At 39.2% G+C, this 14,638-nt stretch overlaps 2 protein-coding genes across 12 annotated transcripts in view; one reads left to right on the forward strand and one right to left on the reverse strand.

Moving 5' to 3' along the window:
• RALGPS1 (Ral GEF with PH domain and SH3 binding motif 1) overlaps nt 1-14,638 on the reverse strand; it is a 1,173,485-nt gene that overhangs the window by 543,857 nt on the left and 614,990 nt on the right. The gene's annotated exons all lie outside the window — the stretch shown is intronic.
• ANGPTL2 (angiopoietin like 2) overlaps nt 1-14,638 on the forward strand; it is a 74,786-nt gene that overhangs the window by 60,103 nt on the left and 45 nt on the right. For all 6 annotated transcript variants that reach the window (XM_053695597.1, XM_053695599.1, XM_053695596.1 and 3 more), the window contains exons 3-5: nt 8,692-8,885; nt 10,087-10,357; nt 11,669-14,638. The exon at nt 11,669-14,638 is cut by the window's right edge and continues 45 nt beyond it. In XM_053695597.1, coding sequence (XP_053551572.1) covers nt 8,692-8,885; nt 10,087-10,357; nt 11,669-11,868 — 665 coding nt within the window. In that variant the 3' untranslated portion in view covers nt 11,869-14,638. The remainder of the gene's footprint in view (nt 1-8,691; nt 8,886-10,086; nt 10,358-11,668) is intronic.

The following is a 14,638-nucleotide window of genomic DNA, read 5'->3' on the forward strand; positions in this document are numbered from 1 at the left end:
CACGCTAGGACATTCCATACCGTCTTTCGTCGTTAAAGCCCAAAGCTGTTATATAAAATGGAACGCCCGAACGGTGTGAAGGAGTTAATCAAATCCACAATAATTTTAATTAATCATTATTTAAAAAAATTAAAATGTAAATTAATTTTTTAATTTTGCCTTATCCTTTGGTTTTCCTCCGAAAAACTATGTTTTACATATAGTTTTGTTGTTTACTTATTTTATCTAACTGTTGGAGAAAAGGTAAAACACATGGGCAAATACTATTCAGAAACTACAAGAAGGCAATTGATGGTGATTGGTGACTACGTGCAACTGTCACTTCTGAGTGGCTCATTGGCTATTTTCTGCTCAGGACTTTACTTTATTTAACCCTTTTGGCGGGGGGGGGGGGAATTAGAGCTGTTGTGCATCAGAATGTCCCTTTCTTTCTAAACAGCATATATGTATATATATATATATAAGTGACTAATGTCCCTTTAAGAAATTACATCACATAAAGCCACAGTCACCTACAGACCTGGTAATTAAATCTGTAGTTCCACTTATCTTTTACCAACTCTCCCCTTGTGCTATCCAGACTCACAAGGCTGCTTCTAATATCCAGAGATTAAAACAGATTCCTGCTGCCCAGCTTTACAGCTCACAGTTTACAAACCAGACATTAGCAGCTTTGTTGTGAGTCATGTTATTGATGAATGCTTAAAATTAATATCAGGGTTTAATAATTTCCTGCAAAGAGGAGTTCATATGAACGGAAGTGGGGTTAATCACAGAACATACAAGACCCTGGTTAAAAAGCAATTTCAATGTCAAAGCTGGCTCTTGCCCATGGTGCAGCTAGTTACTACCTGTGGTGTAGCTAGTCATTACCCTTGGTATAACAAGCTAATGCCCATAATACAGCGGGTCATTACCCTTGGTATAACAAGCTAATGCCCATAATACAGCGGGTCATTACCCTTGGTATAACAAGCTAATGCCCATAATACAGCGGGTCATTACCCTTGGTATAACAAGCTAATGCCCATAATACAGCGGGTCATTACCCTTGGTATAACAAGCTAATGCACATAATACAGCTGGTCATTACCCTTGGTATAACAAGCTAATGCACATAATACAGCTGGTCATTACCCTTGGTATAACAAGCTAATGCCCATAATACAGCTGGTCATTACCCTTGGTATAACAAGCTAATGCCCATAATACAGCTGGTCATTACCCTTGGTATAACAAGCTAATGCCCATAATACAGCTGGTCATTACCCTTGGTATAACAAGCTAATGCCCATAATACAGCTGGTCATTACTCTTGGTATAACAAGCTAATGTCCATAATACAGCTGGTCATTGCCCTTGGTATAACAAGCTAATGCCCATAATACAGCTGGTGAATACCCAATGTCAGAGCTGGATCATGCCCAGGGCGAAGCTAGTTACTGCCCATAGTGTAGCTGGTCACTACCCTTGGTATAACAAGCTAATGCACATAGTACAGCTGGTGAATACCCTTGGTATAACAAGCTAATGCACATAGTACAGCTGGTGAATACCCTTGGTATAACAAGCTAATGCACATAGTACAGCTGGTGAATACCCTTGGTATAACAAGCTAATGCACATAGTACAGCTGGTGAATACCCTTGGTATAACAAGCTAATGCACATAGAACAGCTGGTGAATACCCTTGGTATAACAAGCTAATGCACATAGTACAGCTGGTGAATACCCTTGGTATAACAAGCTAATGCACATAGTACAGTTGGTGAATACCCATGTCAGAGCTGGATCTTGCCAAGGGCGAAGCTAGTTACTGCCCATGGTGTAGCAGGTTACATGGTGTAGCTGGCCATTACCCTTGGTATAATATGTGAATTCACACAGTATAGCTGGTAAGTGCCCATGCCATAGCTGGTTACTTCCTACAGTATAGCTGGTAAGTGCCCATGCCATAGCTGGTTACTTCCTACAGTATAGATGGTAAGTGCCCATGCCATAGCTGGTTACTTCCTACAGTATAGCTGGTAAGTGCCTATGCCATAGCTGGTTACTTCCTACAGTATAGCTGGTAAGTGCCCATGCCATAGCTGGTTACTTCCTACAGTATAGCTGGTAAGTGCCCATGCCACAGCTGGTTACTTCCTACAGTATAGCTGGTAAGTGCCCATGCCATAGCTGGTTACTTCCTACAGTATAGCTGGTAAGTGCCCATGCCATAGCTGGTTACTTCCTACAGTATAGCTGGTAAGTGCCCATGCCATAGTTGGTTACTTCCTACAGTATAGCTGGTAAGTGCCTATGCCATAGCTGGTTACTTCCTACAGTATAGCTGGTAAGTGCCTATGCCATAGCTGGTTACTTCCTACAGTATAGCTGGTAAGTGCCCATGCCATAGCTGGTTACTTCCTACAGTATAGCTGGTAAGTGCCCATGCCATAGCTGGTTACTTCCTACAGTATAGCTGGTAAGTGCCCATGCCATAGCTGGTTATTTCCTACAGTATAGCTGGTAAGTGCACATGCCATAGCTGGTTACTTCCTACAGTATAGCTGGTAAGTGCCCATGCCATAGCTGGTTACTTCCTACAGTATAGCTGGTAAGTGCCTATGCCATAGCTGGTTACTTCCTACAGTATAGCTGGTAAGTGCCCATGCCATAGCTGGTTACTTCCTACAGTATAGCTGGTAAGTGCCCATGCCATAGCTGGTTACTTCCTACAGTATAGCTGGTAAGTGCCCATGCCATAGCTGGTTACTTCCTACAGTATAGCTGGTAAGTGCCCATGCCGTAGCTGGTTACTTCCTACAGTATAGCTGGTAAGTGCCCATGCCGTAGCTGGTTACTTCCTACAGTATAGCTGGTAAGTGCCCATGCCATAGCTGGTTACTTCCTACAGTATAGCTGGTAAGTGCCTATGCCATAGCTGGTTACTTCCTACAGTATAGCTGGTAAGTGCCCATGCCATAGCTGGTTACTTCCTACAGTATAGCTGGTAAGTGCCCATGCCATAGCTGGTTACTTCCTACAGTAGAGCTGGTAAGTGCCTATGCCATAGCTGGTTACTTCCTACAGTATAGCTGGTAAGTGCCCACGCCATAGCTGGTTACGTCCTACAGTATAGCTGGTAAGTGCCCATGCCATAGCTGGTTACTTCCTACAGTATAGCTGGTAAGTGCCCATACCATAGCTGGTTACTTCCTACAGTATAGCTGGTAAATGCCTATGCCATAGCTGGTTACTTCCTACAGTATAGCTGGTAAGTGCCCATGCCATAGCTGGTTACTTCCTACAGTATAGCTGGTAAGTGCCTATGCCATAGCTGGTTACTTCCTACAGTATAGCTGGTAAGTGCCCATGCCATAGCTGGTTACTTCCTACAGTATAGCTGGTAAGTGCCCATGCCATAGCTGGTTACTTCCTACAGTATAGCTGGTAAGTGCCCATGCCATAGCTGGTTACTTCCTACAGTATAGCTGGTAAGTGCCCATGCCACAGCTGGTTACTTGCTACAGTATAGCTGGTAAGTGCCCATGCCATAGCTGGTTACTTCCTACAGTATAGCTGGTAAGTGCCCATGCCATAGCTGGTTACTTCCTACAGTATAGCTGGTAAGTGCCCATGCCATAGCTGGTTACTTCCTACAGTATAGCTGGTAAGTGCCTATGCCATCGCTGGTTACTTCCTACAGTATAGCTGGTAAGTGCCCATGCCATAGCTGGTTACTTCCTACAGTATAGCTGGTTACTTCCTACAGTATAGCTGGTAAGTGCCTATGCCATAGCTGGTTACTTCCTACAGTATAGCTGGTAAGTGCCCATGCCGTAGCTGGTTACTTCCTACAGTATAGCTGATAAGTGCCCATGCCATAGCTGGTTACTTCCTACAGTATAGCTGGTAAGTGCCTATGCCATAGCTGGTTACTTCCTACAGTATAGCTGGTAAGTGCCCATGCCATAGCTGGTTACTTCCTACAGTATAGCTGGTAAGTGCCCATGCCATAGCTGGTTACTTCCTACAGTATAGCTGGTAAGTGCCCATGCCATAGCTGGTTACTTCCTACAGTATAGCTGGTAAGTGCCCATGCCACAGCTGGTTACTTGCTACAGTATAGCTGGTAAGTGCCCATGCCATAGCTGGTTACTTCCTACAGTATAGCTGGTAAGTGCCCATGCCATAGCTGGTTACTTCCTACAGTATAGCTGGTAAGTGCCCATGCCATAGCTGGTTACTTCCTACAGTATAGCTGGTAAGTGCCTATGCCATAGCTGGTTACTTCCTACAGTATAGCTGGTAAGTGCCCATGCCATAGCTGGTTACTTCCTACAGTATAGCTGGTAAGTGCCCATGCCACAGCTGGTTACTTGCTACAGTATAGCTGGTAAGTGCCCATGCCATAGCTGGTTACTTCCTACAGTATAGCTGGTTACTTCCTACAGTATAGCTGGTAAGTGCCTATGCCATAGCTGGTTACTTCCTACAGTATAGCTGGTAAGTGCCCATGCCGTAGCTGGTTACTTCCTACAGTATAGCTGGTAAGTGCCCATGCCATAGCTGGTTACTTCCTACAGTATAGCAGGCTACAGCAGACACTCTTCCTGGAGGGTCTAGGACTAAAATTAATTTTGAATTTAACACATAAATTACACACAAAAAAGTGTCTACTGTGGAAAAGAAATTTATTAGTGGTTTGTAATATTCTCTCAACTGCTACTTTGCTTCGCCGCACCAGCAGCAAGTCTGCACCTTTATTCAGTTTGAACAGTTTGTTCTGGCACATCGTCTCGGTTTCCATGAGACCCCTCTGCCAGGTGAGAATAAACTTCCTTTCCACATCCACATCATTATTATAGGTTCCAAATTCCACTGCTAAGCATTAAACAGCATCCGTGCAAAAGAATTCAGCCCCAAGTAGTTTCCTCTACGGTTATTTTTGTACATTCTTTAAATGTTGCTAGACATAGAACTTGCTTTATATAAATAGGTATTGTAGAAATATCAGCACAATAATGTATCAACATTATCAACATTTAAAGAAAGTAAAGATAATCATAGAATGCTTAAAGGGACGGTTAACATTTTTTTTCTGTGTCTTAAAAAGGGAAATTAGAAATGTATTAGTATTGTTATATCTTTTAAAGCAATGTCGCTGTGTTTTCCTAATAAACCAGTGATTAATATGTCCCTAAGGATGGGCTGCGCACAAATATACCTTTCCTCAATTTAAACAACTTTAGCATGGTCTTTTTCATGCAAAAAAGGTTAAAGCAACATTCTAAAGCAAAATGACCTCTTTATTTTGTTAAACCATGCCAGTTTTGCATTACTTGCCCTAACTATGTGTTTAACCCCTATAAAGAGGAAACACACACCTCCTGAGCAGGACACTGCTGATGATCGGCTGCTACATGCATATGCCTCTCCTAATTGGCTCTCTGGCCATGTGACGGCTAAAACATAGGGGATCACTCACATTGCCTTAGAAAAGCTTATCATATAAAATATCTACATAAATTCTCATAGACTTAGCTAGATATAGTTATCTAGGGTCAGTGATGCAGAAATGACACGATGAACAAAGCAGGTCACATGTAAAAAGACATAGATAACCATGGTGTCATACTTCTCTATATATGCTTAGATCACAGAATATGAATACAGAGGTGCCACACACAATTAGATCACAGAATATGAATATAGAGGTGCCACACACAATTAGATCACAGAATATGAATATAGAGGTGGCACACACAATTAGATCACAGAATATGAATATAGAGGTGCCACACACAATTAGATCACAGAATATGAATATAGAGGTGCCACACACAATTAGATCACAGAATATGAATATAGAGGTGCCACACACAATTAGATCACAGAATATGAATATAGAGGTGCCACACACAATTAGATCACAGAATATGAATATAGAGGTGCCACACACAATTAGATCACAGAATATGAATATAGAGGTGCCACACACAATTAGATCACAGAATATGAATACAGAGGTGCCACACACAATTAGATCACAGAATATGAATATAGAGGTGCCACACACAATTAGATCACAGAATATGAATATAGAGGTGCCACACACAATTAGATTACAGAATATGAATATAGAGGTGCCACACACAATTAGATTACAGAATATGAATATAGAGGTGCCACACACAATTAGATTACAGAATATGAATATAGAGGTGCCACACACAATTAGATCACAGAATATGAATACAGAGGTGCCACACACAATTAGATCACAGAATATGAATACAGAGGTGCCACACACAATTAGATCACAGAATATGAATACAGAGGTGCCACACACAATTAGATCACAGAATATGAATACAGAGGTGCCACACACAATTAGATCACAGAATATGAATATAGAGGTGCCACACACAATTAGATCACAGAATATGAATACAGAGGTGCCACACACAATTAGATCACAGAATATGAATACAGAGGTGCCACACACAATTAGATTACAGAATATGAATACAGAGGTGCCACACACAATTAGATCACAGAATATGAATACAGAGGTGCCACACACAATTAGATTACAGAATATGAATACAGAGGTGCCACACACAATTAGATCACAGAATATGAATATAGAGGTGCCACACACAATTAGATCACAGAATATGAATATAGAGGTGCCACACACAATTAGATCACAGAATATGAATACAGAGGTGCCACGCACAATTAGATCACAGAATATGAATATAGAGGTGCCACACACAATTAGATCACAGAATATGAATATAGAGGTGCCACGCACAATTAGATCACAGAATATGAATATAGAGGTGCCACACACAATTAGATTACAGAATATGAATATAGAGGTGCCACACACAATTAGATTACAGAATATGAATATAGAGGTGCCACACACAATTAGATCACAGAATATGAATATAGAGGTGCCACACACAATTAGATTACAGAATATGAATATAGAGGTGCCACACACAATTAGATTACAGAATATGAATATAGAGGTGCCACACACAATTAGATTACAGAATATGAATATAGAGGTGCCACACACAATTAGATTACAGAATATGAATATAGAGGTGCCACACACAATTAGATTACAGAATATGAATATAGAGGTGCCACACACAATTAGATCACAGAATATGAATATAGAGGTGCCACACACAATTAGATCACAGAATATGAATATAGAGGTGCCACACACAATTAGATTACAGAATATGAATATAGAGGTGCCACACACAATTAGATCACAGAATATGAATATAGAGGTGGCACACACAATTAGATCACAGAATATGAATATAGAGGTGCCACACACAATTAGATCACAGAATATGAATATAGAGGTGCCACACACAATTAGATCACAGAATATGAATATAGAGGTGCCACACACAATTAGATCACAGAATATGAATATAGAGGTGCCACACACAATTAGATCACAGAATATGAATATAGAGGTGCCACACACAATTAGATCACAGAATATGAATATAGAGGTGCCACACACAATTAGATTACAGAATATGAATACAGAGGTGCCACACACAATTAGATTACAGAATATGAATATAGAGGTGCCACACACAATTAGATTAGATTACAGCTGTATTGCAGATGTAAACCAGTGGCTGGATAGTATTACATTATGGGGACACCTCTGCCATATTTTGTACTTATAGACACTAAATATCTCTTGCTTTTGTGTAAAAGCTGAGGCTGCCCTCCCTCTCTGGAGCGACTGACATGCTGAAAATTACTTAAACCATCTAAATGATTGGTTATAGAAATTGACATACAGCAATCTAATTGGCCACAATTAAGAGAGAAGATACTCACCATTTTTTTTTTATATAATGTTTTAACCCTTTCATGCCGGGGATAACGTGTCTAAATCGGAACAACTGTTTTGATGTAAACAAATTGAAATCTTGCGATCGTGCGAGTGATCACGAGATTTCAAAGATGGGATCGGGTCAGGGTGGCGTCCCTATGATGCTAGGCACGCCCTCCAGACCGCAATCCCATCAGGGAAGTGCCAGTGGCTTCAGGAAAGCCAAGCGGTTAGGACGTTGTATTCCGTCCATCGACGCTAAAGCCCAGCAAAATTGGACGGAATACAACGTCCTAACGGCGTTAAAAGGTTAAGGACTTTAAAAACCTTTATTTTGTATGTACTTAAAATCTTTTTAAGAACCCAGTAAATATGTTTTAATTACAAGATATCACAGCCAAGTCTAAACTTTTTATAACAATTAACACCTTGTTTGCTGCAATTGTTTTTCACCCACCACTAAACTTATTTGGAGAAGCCACACCAGGCTTGTTTCTTAAGAAGACCAGGCTAGCAACAGTCATTATATTAGTATAAAGGGTTTTGTTTTGCAGTTATTCTTGCTAAATCTAATTAGGGGCATACATGTAGCAGAGTTAGCCTTGATGAGCCTGCGGTGTGCATTACCGGATCTGAGAATTAGAAAAAACATTTTTAAAAGATAAACTGCATGAAAATAAAGAAATTATATTGCAAATGTGTTTTACTATGCATAGCTAAACCTTCTTTTGTAAGGATTCTCTGTCCCCTTGGCTGCTGCTATGTACTATGCATATAAAAATAAGCTTCAAATGTGAAATAATAATACGTTGTTCCTGCAGGTCCGTGGAGGGACTGTCTGCAAGCCCTTGAGGATGGTCACGACACAAGTTCGATCTACCTTGTGAAGCCCGACAACACAAACAGGCTGATGCAGGTGTGGTGCGACCAGAGACACGACCCAGGTGGCTGGACAGTTATCCAGAGACGGTTGGATGGATCAGTTAACTTCTTTAGAAACTGGGAAACGTACAAAGTAAGTAAAAGTGTGTTCAGACAGACATGAAGAGCCACTCACTTAAAGGGACAGTACACTGTAAAATTGTTTTTATATGAATGTATTTTCAATGACTTGTTATACCAGCTGCAGAGTATAAAATGTAGGAGAAATTGCATTTTCAGGTTTTTGGGTATATGAAGTAGCTGGTTTTGTGCTTTTAAACCACAGCCTATTGCAGGAAAAGGGTGCTACCATCTAGTGTTACAGACAGGTGCACACTGCTAAAATTATCTTCCTGCTTTTAAACAAAGGATACCAAGAAAAAGAAGAAAATTGGATAACAGAAGAGAATTGGATATTTGTTTAAAATTATATGCTCAATATTAATCCTGAAAGAACAAATGTCCCTTTAACTTCTACTCTTTCATATTAAAGATATAGGAGTTGATTTATGAAGCAACGGATGCTGCTTCCGACCCACTCCGCTTCAGTTCTGCCTGAAGCGGAAATTAAGTTAACTCTGAGGTGGCGGACAGCAATCAGCCCGATCAAATACGATCGTGTTGATTGACACCCCCTGCTAGCGACCGCCAATCTGCAGGGGGCGGTATTGCACCAGCAGTTTACAAGAACTGCTGGTGCAATGATAAATGCAGACAGTGTATGCTGTCGGCATTTAGCGATGTGCAGCGGACATAATCTGCTATATCGGATCATGTCTGCTCGCACCTACATAAATTAACCCCATAATGCCCATTAATCACAAACACACAAAGTCAGAACCCTGGTGATCACATTCTAAAGATGCCACAGCATTTCCTGCCATACTAATATGATATTTTGTTTATTTTATCGCACGGGAATGAATATGTAACACAACATAGTTAATTCTAGCTATATTGTTGGCCTGATCGCACCCAAGCCAATTCCTGGACAACTTAAAACACAAGTGATTGGCTATCTCAATGTCTCCACTGACGCATCGTGCATTACTATGCCATTATGTGCTTAACTCTAAATAAGGGGATTTGATTACCTATTTAAACCAATATCATTTGTACAACATTTTATTGCCACTAATTAGTCTACACTTCATGAACAACTTGACATTAGAAATGACCAATTATTGATGAAAAAGGTTTTTCATTCAAATAAAATGTAAAACAGCTTAAAACAGTTTTCAGATTTTTGCCTAATATCTGTGAACCTCTTGATAACGATGTTTCTCTCTGTTTAGCAAGGGTTTGGGAACATTGATGGAGAATACTGGCTGGGACTGGAAAATATTTATTGGATTACAAACCAAGGCAACTATAAATTACTCATCACCATGGAAGATTGGTCAGGCCGTAAGGTATTTGCAGAGTATGCCAGCTTCAGACTGGAGCCGGAAAGTGAATATTACAAGCTGAGACTTGGGCGATACAACGGTAATGCCGGAGACTCTTTCACCTGGCACAACGGGAAACAGTTCACCACACTGGACAGAGACCATGACGTGTACACAGGTAAAAGCCGCTTGTTATACTACACAATAGATTTTATATAAATGTCCCGCCATTACACAATGTTCTGTGAATCACACGCCAACCACTGAGAAGCTGAATTATACTGTGTGTGTACAGTTGTGTCTTATCTGTCTCTAGCAAACAAGATCTTAAATTCACTGGTTCATTCGGCTCAGCTCTACAGGGTAAAAACTGCCAAAATAAATAAATGTCCCAATGATAAATAATGGAAAAGCTCATTCAGCATTCTTCATCATTTTACTTGGCAAGAAAATACTCTGGAAATATGAAACAGCATTTCAGAAATGAACTAGAAGCCTGTCTATGAAATATATTCATTTACTATCCATCCAAAAGTAGGATATAAAAATTGTAGGGTCGACTGGAAGGTTAAATACCAACAATTTAAGTTTTTCAAAATAAAGGTTTTCTGGGTACTCACTAATTATTTGCCCAGGCTACTGAATGGCATTGGCTTGTTGATTACCAGATTAACAATGAATTAATGACTATGGAAGAATGTTTCAAAACTACATTTCCCATAATGCTCAGCCAGCTTAAAGTGTCTGAACATCATGGGGCATGTAGTGTCAAAACCTCTGGAGAGCCAAGGTTGATGGCCCCGGGACATGAGTGATGGTTTTAAAGTGACAGTACACACTTTGTAATTACAAGACATTTTTGTTGTGCTGCTATAGAATAACATATCAGCCAAGACTTACCCTTAAAATAAATTAACATCCTTTTTACTGCAATGGTTTTTCAATAACTAAACTCCACACACCATATGCCTTATTTGGAGGAGCCAATCAGGGCTTTAGCCTGCAGACAACAAGGCTCACCAGTCATAAAGTTAGTAAAAGTGTGTTGATTTGCAATTATCTGATAAAGCCAGATAGGGACAGATATGTAGCAGAGTTATAGGCCTGAGAAGTCAGTAGGCGCATTACAATTTCTGAGAATTAGAAATTGTTCAAATGTCAGAGCTAAACTGCATGACTATAGTGTAAAATAAATTATGAAAATATATTGCAAAGTTGTTTCATTAAACATAACAACATTTTATATAAACAAATCTCAAGTTGTTTACCGTCCCTTTAAAGTAACTGAACCAAACTAACTTAGCAGTAGCACTACACGAATGTGCATGCTAAAATTCTGATCCTTTTCTCCATTTAAAGGCCGGATATCCCTGATCTATAAGTTCTAAAGTTTGTTGATGGTTTGAAGGAAGGAATTCAATACCTCCCTGATGTTAAACATGCTGTTATACCACAGAACTCTCTTGTAACATTTTGTGTCGTTTTCCAGGCAACTGTGCTCATTACCAGAAAGGTGGCTGGTGGTACAACGCATGCGCACATTCGAACCTCAACGGAGTATGGTACCGAGGAGGACACTATCGCAGCCGTTACCAAGATGGAGTTTACTGGGCTGAATTCAGGGGCGGGTCATACGCTTTAAAGAAGGTTATCATGATGATCAGACCAAATCCCAACACGTTCCACTGAACATATCATATTTAAACCTTTACATGTAAAATTGATGGACATTTCCTCTGAAACAGCCGTATAGACTTCTATTTATACATGAACTGTTCACAAATACTGTAAGATGCTGTAGAATAATTAATAATGCAATATAAACTCTTACAATCATGCATCATTCCTACAAGGGTACATCCATAAGACACCCCCTGGCATGATACCAAATACTTAACAACCATAATGTTGCCAACATCTTTCAGAAAAAATACTAAACTTAAAAGATACATGAAACCCCTCATTTTTTTTCATTATTCTGATAAAACATACAACGACTTTCCAAATTACTTCTATTATAAAATCGACTTTGTTTTCTTGTAATCCTTTGTTAAAAAGCAGGAAGGTAAGTTCAAGAGTGTATGTGTCTACAGAACTATATGGCAGCGTTTTGCAACAATGCTATACACTAGCACTAGATAGCAGCACTATTTCCTGTCATGCAGTGCCTTAGACGTGCAGATTACCTATCCAAGTATCTCTTCAACAAATAAGACGAGAACAAAACAAATTTGATAATAGAAGTAAATTAGTAACTTTTTATAAAAAAAAAAAAGTATTCTCTATCAGAATCATGAAAGAAAAATCTTAGGTTTCATGTCCCTTTAAATTACAGCTACACTGCCAGATGTGTAAGATGGAAATAGATATGTATGACATATATGTAGGCCATAGTTTATAATACTCTAAAGTACCATGTACTGTGATAAATATTGTATTATCATTTTGGGAATTACTGACACAGGAAATGAGATCCAATGACATAGAAGATAGTTTTAGTAGGATGTTTACAATGCTTAATTTCATCTTTTCATTTATTATTATTATTTTTTTTTTTAATTTACTCAATATATCCAAGATAAGTCATTGTCATAGCGCCATGCGTCACCATGTGACTGCTGAATGTACACAAGGTATAAGTCTTAATAACAATGGCAAAAAAGATTTACCGGTATATTCTATGTAATTGTCATATTATGAAAGTGACTGGGAACCATCTCTAGTAATCTGTTCATTTGTGCTAGAAACTCAGCGTATTTCTTTTCCAAAAGTCTTTTCAAGCGTTCTTTGAAATGTTAACAACGTACTGTACCTGTATACTGGCTTTCATTTCTTAAACTCTGATGTATCTATATTTGATCAGGGAAGGACATATTGTGCTTTAAAACAAACCATTATTACCTGTACAGTATTTAGAGATATATATGTAAATATCTATTTTTGCATTCAAAATAAATACACAACATGCTGCGCTTAGTCACAGAACGTTAAAGGGACATTCCAGCCAAAACTGCAATCCACGTGGATGCATTTCCGTTTTGAAGAGAAGTATTTTTGTAATAAACATGCATTAGCAAAAATGCTTCTAACAAAAGCTATAGCTGTTTCAAATGTGTATTTAAGTATGCACCGTGCACCAGCATTTCAAACACTGCACTTTCACAGAGAGATCTTAAGGTGCTTGTATCATCTGGTAATGACTCCAATTGGTAATTGCTGATATGATACAAACCTCACTGTTGGGGGTAAAGTTATTAAAGTGCGGACGGACATGATACGATGTCCGCCGCACATCGATAAATGCCGACAGCATACGCTGTTGGCATTTATCATTGCACCAGCAGTTCTTGTGAACTGCTGGTACAATACCGCCCCCTGCAGATTTGCAGCCAATCGGCCGCTAGCAGGGGGTGTCAATCAACCCGATTGTATCCGATCGGGATGACTTCTGCCCGCCGCCTCAGAGCAGGCGGACAGGTTATGGAGGAGCGGTCTTTAGACCGCGGCTTCATAACTTCTGTTTCCGTAAGGAGCTTGATAAATTGACCCCTTGCCCTTAACAGCTGCAGCTTTTAAAATGCTGGTGCACTGAGAATCCTATCCTAGGCACGTGCAGAGAAAAATATTAACACAAAACGGGATAAAGTTTATGCCAATGCTGCAGGTATATTGCAAATATGTTTATATTCAAATATGAAATCCATCTATGTGCATTTAAATTTGTACCGGAAAATATCTCTTTAACCTCACTTAGACTATCCCCCCTCCCCCCCACATGTTTTTCATTACCGTGTCCTATACCAAAACTACAAGCGGAAAACTGACCACCATTGCAGGCTAATGATGGTAGGCAAATGTATAACATATTTCATTTTCTGGGTACCTAAACTCTCTACATCTACACGAAAAAAGTACTGAAGAACGCATTTTATTTCTGTTATCACAGTTAAATGTGACTACTTCACTCACTTCAAATTCCATATATAAAGAAAAAATCTGTATGGTTGAACAACTTTTAAAGAAAATAAGTTGCTTTTATGACATTTGAATGATTTTTATTGGTTTCATGAAAACAAATTATGTAATGCAATAATACAACAAAACTTAGCCTCCAATATTTGGAGCAATAGTCATAAATGTTTTTATCTCCAAAACGTAAAAAAAAATCACCTACTTTGAACAAGCGTTAATAACAGACGTATAAATCTCTAGATGTATAAAGGTCTAGAATTGGAACCGACTAGAACAATACTGCATTAGTCATTATTAATCTTATACAATTTAATCCATCTGAGTAAGATAGGGGTTTTGTGTAGGAAATTGTCAATCCTTAATATAAAAAAATAAAGTATGTTACTGTTAAATTAATAAAGAGGAGACTGTATGGTTTTGGAGAAAAAAATGACAAAATTGCAAAATGCAGAATGAAATCTATCTGGCCAACTGTACTCTGTGAAAC

This window comes from Bombina bombina, chromosome 12, assembly GCF_027579735.1.
Source record: "Bombina bombina isolate aBomBom1 chromosome 12, aBomBom1.pri, whole genome shotgun sequence".
In the NCBI taxonomy this organism is placed as follows: Eukaryota; Metazoa; Chordata; class Amphibia; order Anura; family Bombinatoridae; genus Bombina; species Bombina bombina.